A 16,478-nucleotide genomic window follows, 5' to 3' on the forward strand; every position below is an offset into this window, starting at 1 on the left:
ATAGACAATAAATATGGTAATATTTCTCCTTTAGCCTTTGCTCTTCTTTTCATATTATCAGCCGAACCGTTTGAACTTTAGCTAGCTATACTCTATTCACCAATTACCATGATGCGCTATATTTTGAGATACCCACCACTATCAAATACCATTTTTATATAATTATCCATATTTACCAATACTTACCAGAATCAATACCAGAATCCATGTGTACTTACTGGGTTAAATTGACAAAGAACATCAACCGTGTATATAGCCTTTTAGAACATAATACATGGAATGATACAGGAGCTAGAACGTGTTCTCAATTTGCCTACCTGGTTAAATAAAGGTGAAATAAATAAATAAATAAATAGTATACTGTGCGTGGGATGGTATTTTTCAATGACTTGTGTGAGAATACCACAGTTGATTTGAATTATTCACAGTATATGAAAAGGGGACTTTTGTGAAAAGAGGACTTTTAAATGGAAAATAATGTACATGTACCGGCACAAAATTCAGAACATCTCATTAAACAAATACTACATATTGTCACGGCTGTTGAAGGAACTGGACCAAGGTGCAGCGTGGTGAGCGTACATTTTCTTTAATAAATCAAAATGACGCCGAACAAAACAATAAACATTACAAAAACAAACCGTGAAGCTCAAAGGCTATGTGCCCTAAACAAAGTCAACTTCCCACAAACACAGGTGGAAAAAAGAGCTACCTAAGTATGGTTCCCAATCAGAGACAACGATAGACAGCTGTCCCTGATTGAGAACCATACCCGGACAAAACATAGAAAATCATAGAAACACAAAACATAGAATGCCCACCCCAACTCACGCTCTGACCAAACCAAAATAGAGACATAAAAAGGATCTCTAAGGTCAGAGCGTGACACACATGGTGTCGGGACAAAGCTGTGGACATCATACAGCAGACATGATGAAATATAGTTATTTGAAGTCAATCACATAATTAATTACAAATTATAGTGCATGCATTGTAGCTGGTTATATTTTGTATGTTTCAGGGGGGTCTGGATAGTCCATGGACTCAGCTGGAGAAACAAAATATGATTATTTTAATAGTTTTTCAATCATATAATTGTAATTCATAGATGAAAGCTCTTCTTTATTCACTGATTTAATCAGTACTCCCTGTTGGGTTATTGCCTGCATATTTTATATTTTGCACATAATAGAACTCCCTGTTCTTACCTCTCAGGCAAGAAATTGTGGAGGACTATACATATTTGAACAGTCAGTTTAGGTATAAACTGGAGCAATATTATCTAATGACAGTTTTTCTTTCAATCACTTTTGCAAAATGTTCAGATGTAAATGATATATTTTCTAAACTCTAAGTCCAAAACTCTAAACTGATAACACATGTAATGTCCATGTTCAGAATCTTTTGATTGTGCATTCAAACATCTTTCACCCCTGAGTCATTCAGGCAAAATCAACCTTTACCTTGAAACACCATAAGAACATTTAGTTTAGCTCCCAATATTCAGATAATGATAGGCTCATCATTTAGGCATTTTAACTTCCATTTAATCCAATAGCAAAAACTACAAGATACACATTTCAAAACTGTTATTTTTGAATTGCTGAATAGAAAGAATTGTAGATAATAAATATAATTGTCCATAGAGTATTTGTCTATAACTTGACATGCCATTTAAAAATATATATAATTTGTATCCAATGGCTGGTTGTGAGCATGTTGAGAAATATGTTAGTTTAAGGTTTCATTATCCTTATACAGTACATACATAGGACAAATAATCAGAAAGATCATTAGAGATTTTGACCTAGCCTAGAATAGATGGGTGCATAGCTGCGGTAAGTAGGGGTGCTGAGGGTGCTGCAACACCCCCTGAAAAATCTGAAAATAAATAACAAATATTAATTWAAAAAAAAAGATAATACTGGGCCTTTAATAGTCCTGTATTAGCGAACCGATATAGCCATCTGCAGCGAAGCATGGGAAAAAAGATTTGTCCAGCCCTCCCCCTCCCCCTACCCCAAAATTACTTCCCGTGTCTATGGATGGGTGGGGTTGTGATGTTGTATAGAAAGTTAATGGAGTTGATAAATATGATGATACATATTTTAGTACTTGTTTAAATATTCAGAATTTCGACAATGAACTCAGTTTGCTATTTAAAAATACCCTATGTAGTGCATTGACCAGAGGGCTAAATTTCACATACTTGTCCACTTTGGGGTGGCAAAGTCTAATGATGGTTTTCATTAAGGTCCATGTCTGTGGATTATATTCTGGAATGATAGCCATTCCAAAATGTAATGCCGGGGCGGCAGGTAGCCTAGTGGTTAGAGCGTTGGACTAGTAACCGAAAAGTTGCAAGATTGAATCCTCGAGCTGACAAGGTAAAGACATCTGTCGTTCTGCCCCTGAACAAGGCAGTTAACCCACTGTTCCTTGGCTGTCATTGAAAATAAGAATTTGTTCTTAACTGACTTACCTAGTTAAATTAAAATTAAAAAATATATTTATCGGAGGTAGATAAATGTGGCTATGACTGCATTATATGTTATGACCCTGATGCGAGTAGGGTCAACAGGATCAGGGTATGAAAWGTAATTTTGTATTATCAGGGAACACTTTTCTCAAGCTAAGGCTATTTGATAAGTTAAGAACTTCATAATGCAACACATTAAGGTATGAAACAACTGGAATGGTAATGACATCTATGGGCCCACCTTGGGGTGTCAAAGGTCATACATGCATGCATTTTGGGGTATATCGCGCCATTGTGGGCAGTATTGTTATGTGCTCTATTATCACATGGTACCCTGTTAAATACACCAAATTTTACAGAACAAGGAGACCCATTTGGGAGACCCAAGAACTTTTAACTATATAGAGTCGTCATAGATTTTGTCAATAATCAGTCCCAACAACCTATTTTCAAGCCACCATTAATTTCAATGGGAAGGAACTGCATTGATTTTGCATGTCCATAACTGAATAAATAATTGGTGTAATAAGACCAATAATGGCTTAAAATGTGTATTACAACAAGGAAACCCAACCCAAAATGATGGCCTAAGTATGTCAGTTATACAATTGAAGTTGGCCAAATTAGCCAAATGCATTTAAACTCAGTTTTTCACAATTCCTGACATTTAATCGTAGTAAATATTCCCTGTCTTAGGTCAGTTAGGATCACCACTTTATTTTAAGAATGTGAAATGTCAGAATAATAGTAGAGAGAATGATTTATTTCAGCTTTTATTTCTTTCATCACATTCCCAGTCGGTCAGAAGTTTGCATACACTCAATTAGTATTTGGTAGCATTGCCTTTAAATTGTTTAACTTGGGTCAAACGTTCCAGGTAGCCTTCCACAAGCTTCCCACAAGAAGTTGGGTGAATTTTGGCCAGTCCTCGTGACAGAGCTGGTGTAACAGAGTCAGGTTTGTAGGCCTCCTTGCTCGCACACGCTTTTTCAGTTCGGCCCAAAAATGTTTTAGAGGATTGAGGTCAGGGCTTTGTGATGGCCACTTGAATACCTTGACTTTGTTGTCCTTACGCCATTTTGCACCCCACAACATGATGCTGCGACCCCCGTGCTTCACGGTTGGGATGGTGTTCTTCAGCTTGCAAGCGTCCCCCTTTTCCTCCAAACATATCGATGGTCGTTATGGCCAAACAGTTCTATTTTTGTTTCATCAGACCAGAGGACATTTCTCTAAAAAGTACGATCTTTGTCACCATATGCAGTTGCAAACCGTAGTCAGGCTTTTTTATGGCGGTTTTGAAGCAGTGGCTTCTTCCTTGCTGAGCAGCCTTTCAGGTTATGTCGATATAGGACATGTTTTACTGTAGATATAGATACTTTTGTACCTTTTTCCTCCAGCATTTTCACAAGGTCCTTTGCTATTGTTSTGGGATTGATTTGCACTTTTCGCACCAAAGTACGTTKATCTTTAGGAGACAGAACGTGTCTCCTTCTTGAGCGGAATGACGGCTGCGTGGTACCATGGTGTTTATACTTGCGTACTAATTTTTCCAACAATTGTTTACAGACAGATTATTTCACTTAATCACAATTCCAGTGGGTCAGAAGTTCACATACACCAAGTTGACTGTGCCTTTAAACAGCTTAGAAAATACAAGAAAATGATGTCATGGCTTTAGAAGCTTCTGATAGGCTAATTAACATAATTTGAGTCAGTTGGAGGTGTACCTGTGGATGTATATCAATGCTTACCTTCAAACTCAGTACCTCTTCGCTTTACATCATGCAAAAATCTAAATAATTCAGCCAATTACCTGAATAGGCCGCTCAGCAAGGAAGAAACCACTGCTCCTAAACCGTCATAAATAAGCCAGATTACGGTTTGCAACTGCACATGGGGACAAAGATGGTACTTTTTGGAGAAATATTCGCTGGTCTGATGAAACAAAAACAGAACTGTTTGGCCATAATGACCATCGTTATGTTTGGAGGAAAAATAGGGATGRTTGCAAGCCGAAGAACCATCCCAAACGTGAAGCACGGGGGTGGCAGCATCATGTTGTGGGGGTGCTTTGCTGCAGGAGGGACTGGTGCACTTCACAAAATAGATGGCATCATGAGGGAGGAAAATTATGTGGATATACTGAAGCAACATCTCAAGACATCAGTCAGGAAGTTAAAGCTTGGTCGCAAATGGGTCTTCCATATGGACAATGACCCCAAGCATACTTCCAAAGTTGTGGCAAAATGGCTTATGGACAACAAAGTCAAGGTATTGGAGTGGCCATCACAAAGCACTGACCTTAATCCCATTGAAAATTTGAGGGAAGAACTGAAAAAGTGTGCGCGAGCAAGGAGGCCTAAAATCCATACTCAGCTACACCAGCTCTGTCAGGAGGAATGGGCCAAAATTCACCCAACTTATTGTGGGAAGCTTGTGGAAGGCTACCCAAAACGTTTGACCCAAGTTAAACAATTTAAAGGCAATGCTACCAAATACAAAATGTTGTGTATGTAAACTTCTGACCCATTGGGAATGCGATGAAAGAAATCATTCTCTCTACTATTATTCTGACATTTCACATTCTTAAAATAAAGTGGTGATCCTAACTGACCTAATGGAATTTTTACTAGGGTTAAATGTCAGTAATTGAAAAACTGAGTTTAAATGCATTTGGCTAAGGTGTATGTAAACTTCTGACTTCAACTGTATATCACGCCAGTGTAAATTGCTAAATTGTAATTACTTCGCCACTATTGGCCTATTTATTGCCTTACCTCCTTACATCATTTGCACACACTGTATACAGATTTTCTATTGTGTCAATGACTGTACGTTTGTTTATCCCATGTGTAACTGTGTTGTTGCTTTTGTCGCACTGCTTTTCTTTATCCTGGCCAGGTCGCAGTTGTGAATGAGAACTTGCTCTCAACTGGCCTACCTGGTTAAATAAAGGTGAAATAAAAATAAATAAAAATACAAGTGGCATCCATCATTCTTAAATGGAAGAAGTTTGGAACGAACAAGACTCTTCCTAGAGCTGGCCGCACAGCCAAACTGAGTAATCGGGGGAGAAGGGCCTTGGTCAGGGAGGTGACCAAGAACCCGATGGTCACTCTGACAGAGCTCCAGAGTTCTTCTGAGGAGATGGAAGAACCTCTCCCAGGGACTGGGAGACTAGTCAGGATCGAGGGAAAGATGAACGGAGCAAAGTACAGAGAGATCCTTGATGAAAACCTGCTCCAGAGCGCTCAGGACCTCAGACTAGGGCGAAGGTTCACCTTCCAACAGGACAACAACCCTAAGCACACAGCCAAGACAACGCAGGAGTGGCTTTGGGACAAGTCTCAATGTCCTTAAGTGGCCCAGCCAGAGCCCGGACGTGAAACTGATCTAACATCTCTGGAGAGATGTGAAAATAGCTGTGCAGCGATGCTCCCCAGCCAACCTGACAGAGTTTGAGAGGATCTGCAGAGTACAGGTGTGCCAAGCTTGTAGTGTCATACCCAAGAAGGCTCGAGACTGTAATCATTGCCAAAGGTGTTCAACAAAGTACTGAGTAAAGGGTCTGAATACTTTTGTAAATGTAATATTTCTTTTTTTGTTGTTGTCATTATGGGGTATTGTGTGTAGATTTATGAGAATAAAAAAAAATCTATTTTAGAATAAGGCTGTAACGTAACAAAATGTGTAAAAAGTCAAGGGGTCTGAATCCTTTACGAATGCACTGTAGGGCCTACTGTATACGGTGGCTTCAGAAAGTATTCACACCCCTTGAATGTTTCCACATTTTGTTGAGTTACAGCCTGAATTTAAAATTGATTAAAATTAGATTGTTTGTCACTGGTCTACACACAATACCCCAGAATGTCGAAGTGGATTTTTTTCTCTCTAAATGTTTACAAATGAATTAAAAACTGAAATGTCAATAAGTATTCAATGTTCCTGTGTGGCCCAGTTACGATTTTGACTTAAATCATCTTGAACATCTATAGCAAGACTTGAAAATAGCTGTTTAGCAATGCTCAACAACCAACTTGACAGAGCTTGAAATATTTTTTAAATAATAATGTACAAATATTTTACAATTCAGGTTTGCAAAGCTCTTAGAGACGTACCCAGAAAGACTAACAGCTGTAATCGCTGCCAAAGGTGATTCTAACATGTATTCAATCAGGGGTCTGAATACTTACCTAATAAAGATATATTATTGTTTTATCAGATTATAWWTTTTTTTTTTTACATATGTTATAATTTTTCTTCCACTATGACATTAGAGCGTATTTTAGAGTGTATTTTTTTAATCCCACTTTGTAACACAAAAATATTTAGAAAAAGTAAAGAGTTGTGTATACTTTCTTAAGGAACTGCATGTATTGGTTAGTTGTCACGATCGTCAACGGGACTGAGAGAGGACCAAGGCGCAGCGCGTGGAAAGTACATCTTCTTTTATTTTAAAGAAGGAAAAAACAAAACAACAAACAGAACAGACGACCGTGAAGCTATACAAAAATCAATGCTGACACAAAACACTTCGACATAGACAATTCCCCACAAACAGCTAAAGCCTATGGTTGCCTTAAATATGGCTCCCAATCAGAGACAACAATAACCAGCTGTCTCTAATTGAGACCCAATTCAGGCAACCATAGACTTTCCTAGATACCTACACTCAACCATAGACACAMCTAGACTTCTATACTAAACATAAACCCAACTACTCTAATAAACCCCCTAAACCTTACAACCACCCTAGACACTACAAAAAACACATACATTCCCCATGTCACACCCTGACCTAACTAAAATAATTAAGAAAACAAAGAATACTAAGGCCAGGGCGTGACATTAGTGGCTGCTGACGGTTGTCGAGGGCATAAGCAATGGTCCAATTGCTAAAAGYCAGGATTTTTTTCTAGCCACCAATTGCATCATTTTTATTACATTTGTCAACCAACCACTGAACTAATGGCTACAAGATATATTTAATCAAATAATCATTTTAAAATCATGATGGTCAGGGACGGAAGAGATTATAATCACCAATATTCCTTTTTGGAGATAATTTGTGTTTACCTAAATCTTTGTGTTAAATTGCTGGGACAACTCAACAAATGACAGAGCACACCTTTCCTCTTAGCATGCTGAGTATTGCTACAGAACAGACTATTACAGGTGGAACCTATCAAACCAATATGCTACCAGATTTGTATTTTCTTTGACTTGTATTATTTCCCAGTATGACCAATTTCCGTAAAACACATATGCAGTTCTGCTATTTGTAACATTCTTGTTTCAATGATGAGTCAGTTCAGGTAAATAATTAGATCTGATGGCAAAAAATAACCAAATCCCATGGTTTTTAACATGAGGTCCACCCAATAGAATGTTTCATTGTTGTTTGATACAGTCATTTTCAATGAGCATGTGAACATTCCAACTTGTCTCAACATTCCTTTATCAGCCTGCGAACATTCTATTGCATAGACTCCCATACAACAATATATATAAAAGTGTGAAAAACAAAACATGCTATTCTTTTGGAGTGGCTATCATATATCATATTTGATCAGGAGCTTGTGGGCAATCATTTAATAACATCAAACCTTTGTCATCACAAAGTGGCCAAATATTTCTGCTGGCCCATGGACTAATGTGGTATATCATTATTTGTGTTCTATGGGCTTAATATAATTATTTACTCCCAAACCATCCTTGCCTGGAGGTGCTGAATTGTGTATCTATTAGGCCTACACTATCAATGAAATGAACCTGTGCAAGAATGTTCTTTTAATATTTGTTGTGTGTGTGCTCATTTTCTCTTTACATGTGTTTTTTTTGACACATTAGATGAAATGTACATAGTTATTACATTACATAATCAAAGGGTGTTCATATAGGTAAGTCATTATGATGTTTGATAAGGAATTATTAAATGTTTTGTTATACAACAATCTATGTTTTGGGAAAGACATATATTGGCCCATGCACTCTGCATTTAGGAAAAACCTTTTGAGGGAGCATGTTGGACCAGTTATGTTCCAGTTGGATGGATTCTTATCCCAGGTGGCACTAATGCTGTTGCTCTTGTTGCTCTTGTGAGTGAAACTTCACCTGCTACTGCCTAAGGAGAGTGGTTGAAAGTTGTTTTGGATAACTGTGTCAGCGATGTAAGCCTGTGGTGGTGGCTGTTGTAAACGCCATGTATTTTTAGTAGCTACAAGCATTGCATGATGAGCAGTGATGTATCATCATGCATAATGGCAAAATTAGACCTGTGCTCTGCCACTGCTTGTCCACTACACTGACTCAGCCAACTCCAACCTTTTTATTATAGGCTACGTGGGTTGGTCCCGATTTCAACCCTATCTAAGTAAGTAATTGCATGATTTTCATATTTAATATTCACATTGACTGTCTAGCCTACTCCTATCGATATATTTTGAATGACTTTATGTATGCCTACTGGCCTTAATCCAAGGAATGTATTATTTCGTCACTAGGGAATGTTGCCAAACTCACAGGCTGACGGCAAAAAGGAACTCAAGGACTTTGGAAGCGAACTTCGTCCATACACAAACTTGCAGCAAACCAAACATTCTTAAAACCAAGCATTCAACTGTTCTATCGGGGTGTTCAGTTGTTTGATGACTTTTGTTGGTGCTTCACTCGTTTGTAGGCTATAACCTTTAAATTAATATTAAACGTTAGGATAGGCCAACTAGAGGAGTTTCATAGGTGAAACAGGCAGCGCTTCTCTCCGGCAACGCATTTGCCATATTGGACACAGACAATTTTTATCATTGCACACTCTCTCAAGAGGAAGAAAAAACACGATTATAGTCCATCGACAGAACTCCTTTTCGCCTTCATGAATGGTGAGCGCAAATCTGTCATGAAGGATATTTCTGCTGACTATATGTCAAAATGTATGGATCCGTGAGCAAAATGTTAATCAAATGTTTTATTTATGAAATAACGACATATTCGTTTTCATAAACGTTTTTATATAAACTGGGTATATAATGTGTGGTTTAGGCTACAAACTTCTGACAAAAGACTGTTAAATTACGCAATAGGGCAATCCTCCTATTTTTTAGGCTCAGTCCTATTATTGCCTCACTGTTTTGTTAACTGGAATAGGGCTATGACTTTAAATTCTTATTAATGTGGCCTATTTGATAAATTCCGTTTTCTTAAACATTTTTTCAACTCTGACGGCCTATCAGCGTAAACGCCGTTTTTTGGACTATGGAGATTCCAGTTGGATTAGGAGGAGTTTGTGACTCCCCAAACATAGTTTTTCGCGGACCTTTCCAAAACGTTTTCCACAACGTGAAAGCTACACTGCCTAGTAACACTACTGTCACCGAAACCTTGGACTTTTCTAGTTCGTACAGTTTCATGCAGAATAAACACCCCTGGGAGATGCGCCAAACTAACCGGCAATCACCCCGAAAAGAAATATCGTCAGGGACGGCTCGCAATTCTGACATTGAAGTGAGGGAAGATGACAGCATTAGTTTTTCCAGAACACTCGAATCGGATGCAAGTCGTATCCATTTTGCCAAAAGCTCAACAGGAAACAAAACCGGGTTTTCCTCTGTGAACGAATCAGACTATCCAAACGCGAATGGATACGGATCCTGTCGCTCTGGACCGTTAGCCTGCAACACTAAACAACAGTGCTGTCAACCAGCTGTGCCCCATCACGGAGTGGAGTTAAGTCCTAACAGTTACGCCCGTGTGGCGAACAGTTGTTCCAATTCTGCCTGCACCACCATATCAGAAACGGCGAGGGAGCTCTGCAACGCTGTCTCTGTGTCGCTGGGATTGACCATGGACTTGAATGAGATGAATGACCTGGGACCAAATTACGCACCATCCAGTGCAAATGACCAAAGTCAAGGCAACTATTTGTTTCAGGTGCCTCTATTGAATTGTTCTGGAGCTGAAGAAAACGTCTCCATTACAGAATACAAATGCCCTAGTGAGCGCAATGCCAGGCCACTACAAAGTGATAAACGAGTTGAGATGTTTAAAAGTTCCCCAGCAAATGACCTTACAGAAGAAGTGGCGACCATGGAGCACCTTAGCTCCAGACATCCATCCACAGATGAACAGGACTTTAGACTGAATGAAAAGAGTGATGACCCGACTTCAAAAGAAACAGAGCATTCTTTGAATACAAGAGCACGCTCTGCATCTTGTCATTTTGACCCACTGTTGCCAGCACACTTGGCACACTTCAGTCAAACTGACCCAGACAGATTCTCGTCTCATGTCATCCCAGCACATGTCTGTGAAACTGGAGAAACAATGGAGGACAAATATGCTGARTACTTACAACAACAGTACAGTGTCAAGATAAAATATGAGGCCATTAGTAATGAACCTGCCGGAACGTCATGGGGCTATCAGTACAACAGGTATAATGACAATGACAACACACAATATGGACCGAGGCAGGGTATGAATCCATACAGTGCGGGACCAGACTCCGCGTTCATTTGTAACCCTTATGAATATGAGCGGGGTGGTGGTCTGGTGCGCAGAGAGCGGCCAACTTCTGAGCAGTGGTACCCGGGCGGGATGCTAGGGAGGATGCCCTATCCCAACTCCCCGTACTTAAAGAATGAGGTCGGGGACTGGCTGGATGTCTCTTACACAGATGCCAGGTAAGAAGGTTATTAAAACTCACAAATTCACAAACACTTTACATTACAGTGCCCTTATTAAGGGGTAAATAACCTACATGTTTAAATGTAGTGTAACAAAGCAATCTTTCACCTGTCACGTTTTACAGTGTTATGGGCTGCATAATTCTTCATTCCCTCTTCCAACAGACTATCACAATGTACTTACTCTATAGTAGACTACTGTTATATTTATGATGTATTTGATCAAAAACAAAATCAACAACCCCATTGTCAAATGGTTATATTGCAAATGATATAGTGCTGTATTGTATTATCTTCATGAATGTACATCTGGAGTAACAATGCATGAGTTAGACCACTATTGATTCTGAAAAGGATAGCTGTGAACAGTGTTGAAGGAACAGAAAAAACACCACATTTTACCAGTTCAGATTTTTTAAACATAGAGGATTTGCAAAGTTTCACCTCAATATCTTCATGATCACACTCCAGTCAGCTTTGGGGTTTCCCATTGATGCACATGTCTTTCTCCCAGGGACTTTGCAGACAAGGCAAACAAGGTGACTTGTTAGGCACTTGCTCATTGTCATTACAGCAAATAAAGATGTTATCAGCCTACTTTGTAGCCTACTTTGAGCATCTATAGTTATAAGCTCTGAATAGTGTATGCCCAGAGTGCTTGTCAGTTTTGCTTTTTTAAACAGGACGTTCTAGGCTTCATGTGTGTATATCTTTTTCCTCTGATTTAATTGGACACAAAGCCACAAGCCACATGATTTAAGTATTTGTTGTGTACAGCTCCATGGAACAATTCTCAACAGTAAAATAATACATTTGTTAGGCTACTTTGAAAATGAACTGTTTCCAACATAAATTTGGTCAACCTGCATGTAGAATGTGCAACTAATATCATGCAAAATCTCTGCAAAGCAAGCATTGCATTTGTAGTGTCTATATTACACTGAGTACGGTCCTTGAGCACATGTTAGTTGTCTTAATGTTTTACTCACAGTGGTTTGGTGCTTGGTGTAGTTGTAGTAGGATGGATAAAATGACGTGCAAGAGAGCCCTTAATGGACCAAGCATAATCTGAAGTTCCGTGATCAGGATCATTGCGCAATACTAGAATCCCATTGTTTACTATTCAATATCTGGTTTTACATATTGTTTACGTTTGAGAAGCAGGAATCTCAAATTACCAGAAAACAGGAATTTTACTTCCTTTCTGAGCAAATTCTTTAGCAAATATCTGAGCAAATGTTCATGTTGCTCTCACCTGGAGGTTGACACACTCATTTAACGTCCTGCACTTTATTTCTGAGGAAAGGTTGCTAAATGAGAGCTGTAACTGTATAGTGTAATGTATATGGTGTACATCATTTTCATTCAACAGTACTGTATGTGCTCAGAAATTTGCCCAGAGAGGTAGTAAAAACAATCTCAACTTTAAAGGGGAACTGTAATGTTTCAAGAACTTATCATGTAGCCTACAGAGTAAGAGGAAGACATTATATACAAACTAGATGCTCTGTGAAGATTGACTTCTAAGGGTCAGTAACAATTCAATGAACAGACTTTCTTCTCTTACACACAAGACATCACATACCCTAACACTGAATGGAGGGAGAATCTGTTATCGGTCCGGTCATAATGTTTTTTATTTCACTCCAAAAAAAGCTACCGATGTTCGTAACTCCCATATATTCAGAACAAGAAATGCTATAAAATCATGTTTACAGTATAAACTGTTTACTAACATGATCATATGAGACGTGGACCTCTATTCATTTAAATTCAGGAAATATCTAAAACAAATTTCTTCCTTCCTGCCCTGTGAGAAATCTTTCTCTAAATCAGACTGATTTGCAGTTCAAATGTGGTTACACAATATACAGTAATCACATAATAATACAGTTGGACACATCCATTCCTTCTGTAAAGCTTGTRAAAGTAAAATACTAATTGTATGTACCATTTTTAAGCATGAGAAATGATCATGAAGATATTAAGAAATCATTTTTAGATGTGGGTTGAGAGACATGTCTCTGTCTGCAACTTGAAACTCAGCAATACAGCAATTATGTTCAACCAGAAGACAAAGAAGCATCTCTATAATATCTGTTAAAGGGAGAATTATTTCTCAATTTCAGGATAATAGTGCATATTTGGTGGCCTTACGTGTTGATTAATTTTGCCCTGTAGTTTTCTAATTTGCTATTTGCATTTACAAGATGTTTCTAAGATATTGAAGTGTTATTGAAATTATAATCAAACAATTGCATGTATTGTAATGGGTAGCAATAGCATCAGATTTGCAGGTTTGCGTGTATTCCTCAATGTGTATTCCCACATTGTCAGAAATATGTACATTTAGGACTACTTTGATTAATGTCATGAGATAGAGATAGTTCTATATAAGGTAACTATGGTGACGTACTTTACTGTCCGTTTGACAGCAGCCCAACATTATTCATACACATGGCCTTATTTTAGAATCCCTTTGTCTTTCTTGGAGAGCTCATTTGTATACATTTTAACATGGTCGAATAGGCCCATTATAGCTCATCCCTAGCTTGAGTTCCCATGTGAATTTCATTGTTTATTGAATTACCCCCCATAGACAAAATAGTATTGTCTCTGTCAGAAAATGCTTCACAGTGTGGCATTGACACGTACATTGTTCTGGGCTGCAGTATAACAGCAGTAACTACAATTCAACCAAACATAGACCTAATACATCACATTGAGTGCTTTTAAGAGTGGTATTTTTGTCCATATAAACAGTAACCCCCAACAACAAAACAAGATGTAAAAATCTGCCATTCTGTCCATGAGCGAGGCAGTTAACCCCCAACAACAACTGCTGCCCGGGCGCCAATGATGTCGATTAAGGCAGCCCCCGCATCTTTCTGATTCAGAGGGGTTGGGTTAAATGCAGAAGACACATTTCGGTTGAATGCATTCAGTTGCGCAACTGACTTGGTATCCCCCTTTCCTCATTGTAATAGCTTCCTCGGTTGGATAATTTTATAAGAAATGTACTGTATGATCCAAGGGTATATATTATTTTAATAGACTAGAACTACACTATATTTACAAAAGTATGTGGACACCCCTTCAAATTAGTGGATTCGGCTATTTCAGTCACACCCGTTGCTGACAGGTGTATAAAATCGAGCACATAGCCATGCAATCTCCATAGACAAACATTGGCAGTAGAATGGCCTTACTGAAGAGCTCAGTGACTTTCAACTTGTCATCGTCATAGGATGCCACCTTTCCAACAAGTCAGTTTGTCAAGTTTCTGCCCTGCTAGATCTGCCCCGGTCAAATGTAAAAGTTGTTATTGTGAAGTGGAAACGTCTAGGAGCAACAACGGCTCAGCCGCAAAGTGGTAGTCCACACAAACTCACAGAAAGGGACGGCCGAGTGCTGAATTGCACAGCGCGTTAAAAAACCTGTCTGTCCTCAGTTGCAATACTCACTAACGAGCTACAAACTGCCTCTGGAAGCACGGTCAGCACAAAAACTGTTCGTCGGGAGCTTCATTTAATGGGTTTCCATTGCCGAGCAGCCGCATACAAGCCTAAGATCACCATGCGCAATGCCAAGCATCGGCTAGAGTGGCGTAAAGCTCCCCGGAGCAGTGGAAACATGTTGTCTGGAGTGATGAATCACACTTCACCATCTGGCAGTCCGAATCTGTGTTTGGCAGATGCCAGGAGAACGCTACCTGCCCCAATGCGTAGTGTCAACTGTAAAGTTTGGTGGAGGAGGAATAATGGTCTGGGGCTGTTTTTCATGGTTCGGGCTAAACCCCTTAGTTCCAGTGAAGGGAAATCTTAATGCTACAGCATACAATGACATTCTAGACGATTCTGTGCTTCCAACTTTGTGGCAACAGTTTGGGGAAGGCCCTTTCCAGTTTCAGCATGACAATGCCCCTGTGCACAAAGCGAGGTCCATACAGAAATTATTTGTCGAGATCGGTGTGGAAGAACTTGACTGGCCTGCAAAGAGCCCTGACCTCAACTCCATTGAACACCTTTGGGATGAATTGGAATGTCGACTGTGGGCCAGGCCTAATCGCCAAACATCCGTGCCCCGACCTCAGTAATGCTCTTGTGGCTAAATGGAATCAAGTCCCCACAGTAATGTTCCAACATCTAGTAGAAAGCCTTCCCAGAAGAGTGGGGGCTGTTATAGCTGCAAAGGTCCGAACAACTCCATATTAATGCCCATCATTTTGAAATGAGATGTTCCACGAGCAGGTGTCCACATACTTTTGGTCAAGTAGTGTTTCACCAACCATGTTACATAGATGTTACAGAGGGTAAAGGGTACAGTGCCTATAGAAAGTCTACACCCCTCTTGGATTTCTTCACATTTTGTTACAAAGTAGGATTAAAATTGATTTAATTGTCATTTTTTTGTCAACGTTCTACACAAAATAAACTAATGTCAAAGTGGAAGAAACGTACAAAAATGTGTTTAAGATTAATTAAAAACTAAACACTAATATACCTTGATTACAGCTTTGAGTCTTCATCAGTAAGTCTCATAGAGCTTTGCATACCCGTATTGTGCAATATTTGCCCATTATTCTTTTCCCAATTTTTCAAGCTCTGTCAGGGTTTTGGGGATAATGACTAGACTGCAATTTACAAGTCTTGCAATATATTTTCAAGCAGATTTTAGTCTAAACTGTAACTTGGCCACTCAGGAACATTCACTCTCTTCTTGGTAAGCAACTCCAGTGTCGATTTGGCTTTGTGTTGTAGGTTATTATCAAATCACATCAAATCAACCATCCAGTTGGCCATCCGGTTGGCCATTTTGATTAATTGTTCAGCAGTCTTATGGCTTGGGGGTCAGTCTATGACTTTGGTGACTGGAATCTTTGACAATTTTTGGGCCTTCCTCTGACACCGCCTAGTATATAGGTCCTGGATGTCAGGAAGCTTGGCCCTAGTGATGTACTAGGCCGTACGCATTACCCTCTATAGCGCCTTACGGTCAGATGCCGAGCAGTTGCCATACCAGGCAGTGATGCAACCGGTCAGGATGCTCTCGACGGTGCAGCTGTAGAACTTTTTGAGGATCTGGGGACTCATGCCAAGTCTTTTCAGTCTCCTGAGGGGGAAAAGGTGTTGTCGTGCCCTCTTCACAACTGTCTTGGTGTGTTTGGACCATGATAGTTTGTTGGTGATGTGGACACCAAGGAACTTAAAACTCTCGACCCGCTCCACTTCAGCCCCGTAGATGTTAATTGGGGCCTGTTCGGCCCTCCTTTCCCTATAGTCCACAATCAGCTCCTGCAGAAATTCCTATTTCAT

At 39.4% G+C, this 16,478-nt stretch overlaps 1 protein-coding gene across 1 annotated transcript in view; it reads left to right on the plus strand.

Moving 5' to 3' along the window:
- Positions 1-8,786: 8,786 nt before the first annotated feature.
- The window catches only part of LOC111950383 (androgen receptor), a 57,878-nt gene continuing 50,186 nt past the window's right edge, over positions 8,787-16,478 (plus strand). The window contains exons 1-2 of the mRNA XM_023967925.2: positions 8,787-8,855; positions 8,986-11,160. Coding sequence (XP_023823693.1) covers positions 9,734-11,160 — 1,427 coding nt within the window. The 5' untranslated portion in view covers positions 8,787-8,855; positions 8,986-9,733. The remainder of the gene's footprint in view (positions 8,856-8,985; positions 11,161-16,478) is intronic.

Source organism: Salvelinus sp. IW2-2015, linkage group LG23 (genome assembly GCF_002910315.2).
Source record: "Salvelinus sp. IW2-2015 linkage group LG23, ASM291031v2, whole genome shotgun sequence".
NCBI lineage: Eukaryota > Metazoa > Chordata > Actinopteri > Salmoniformes > Salmonidae > Salvelinus > Salvelinus sp. IW2-2015.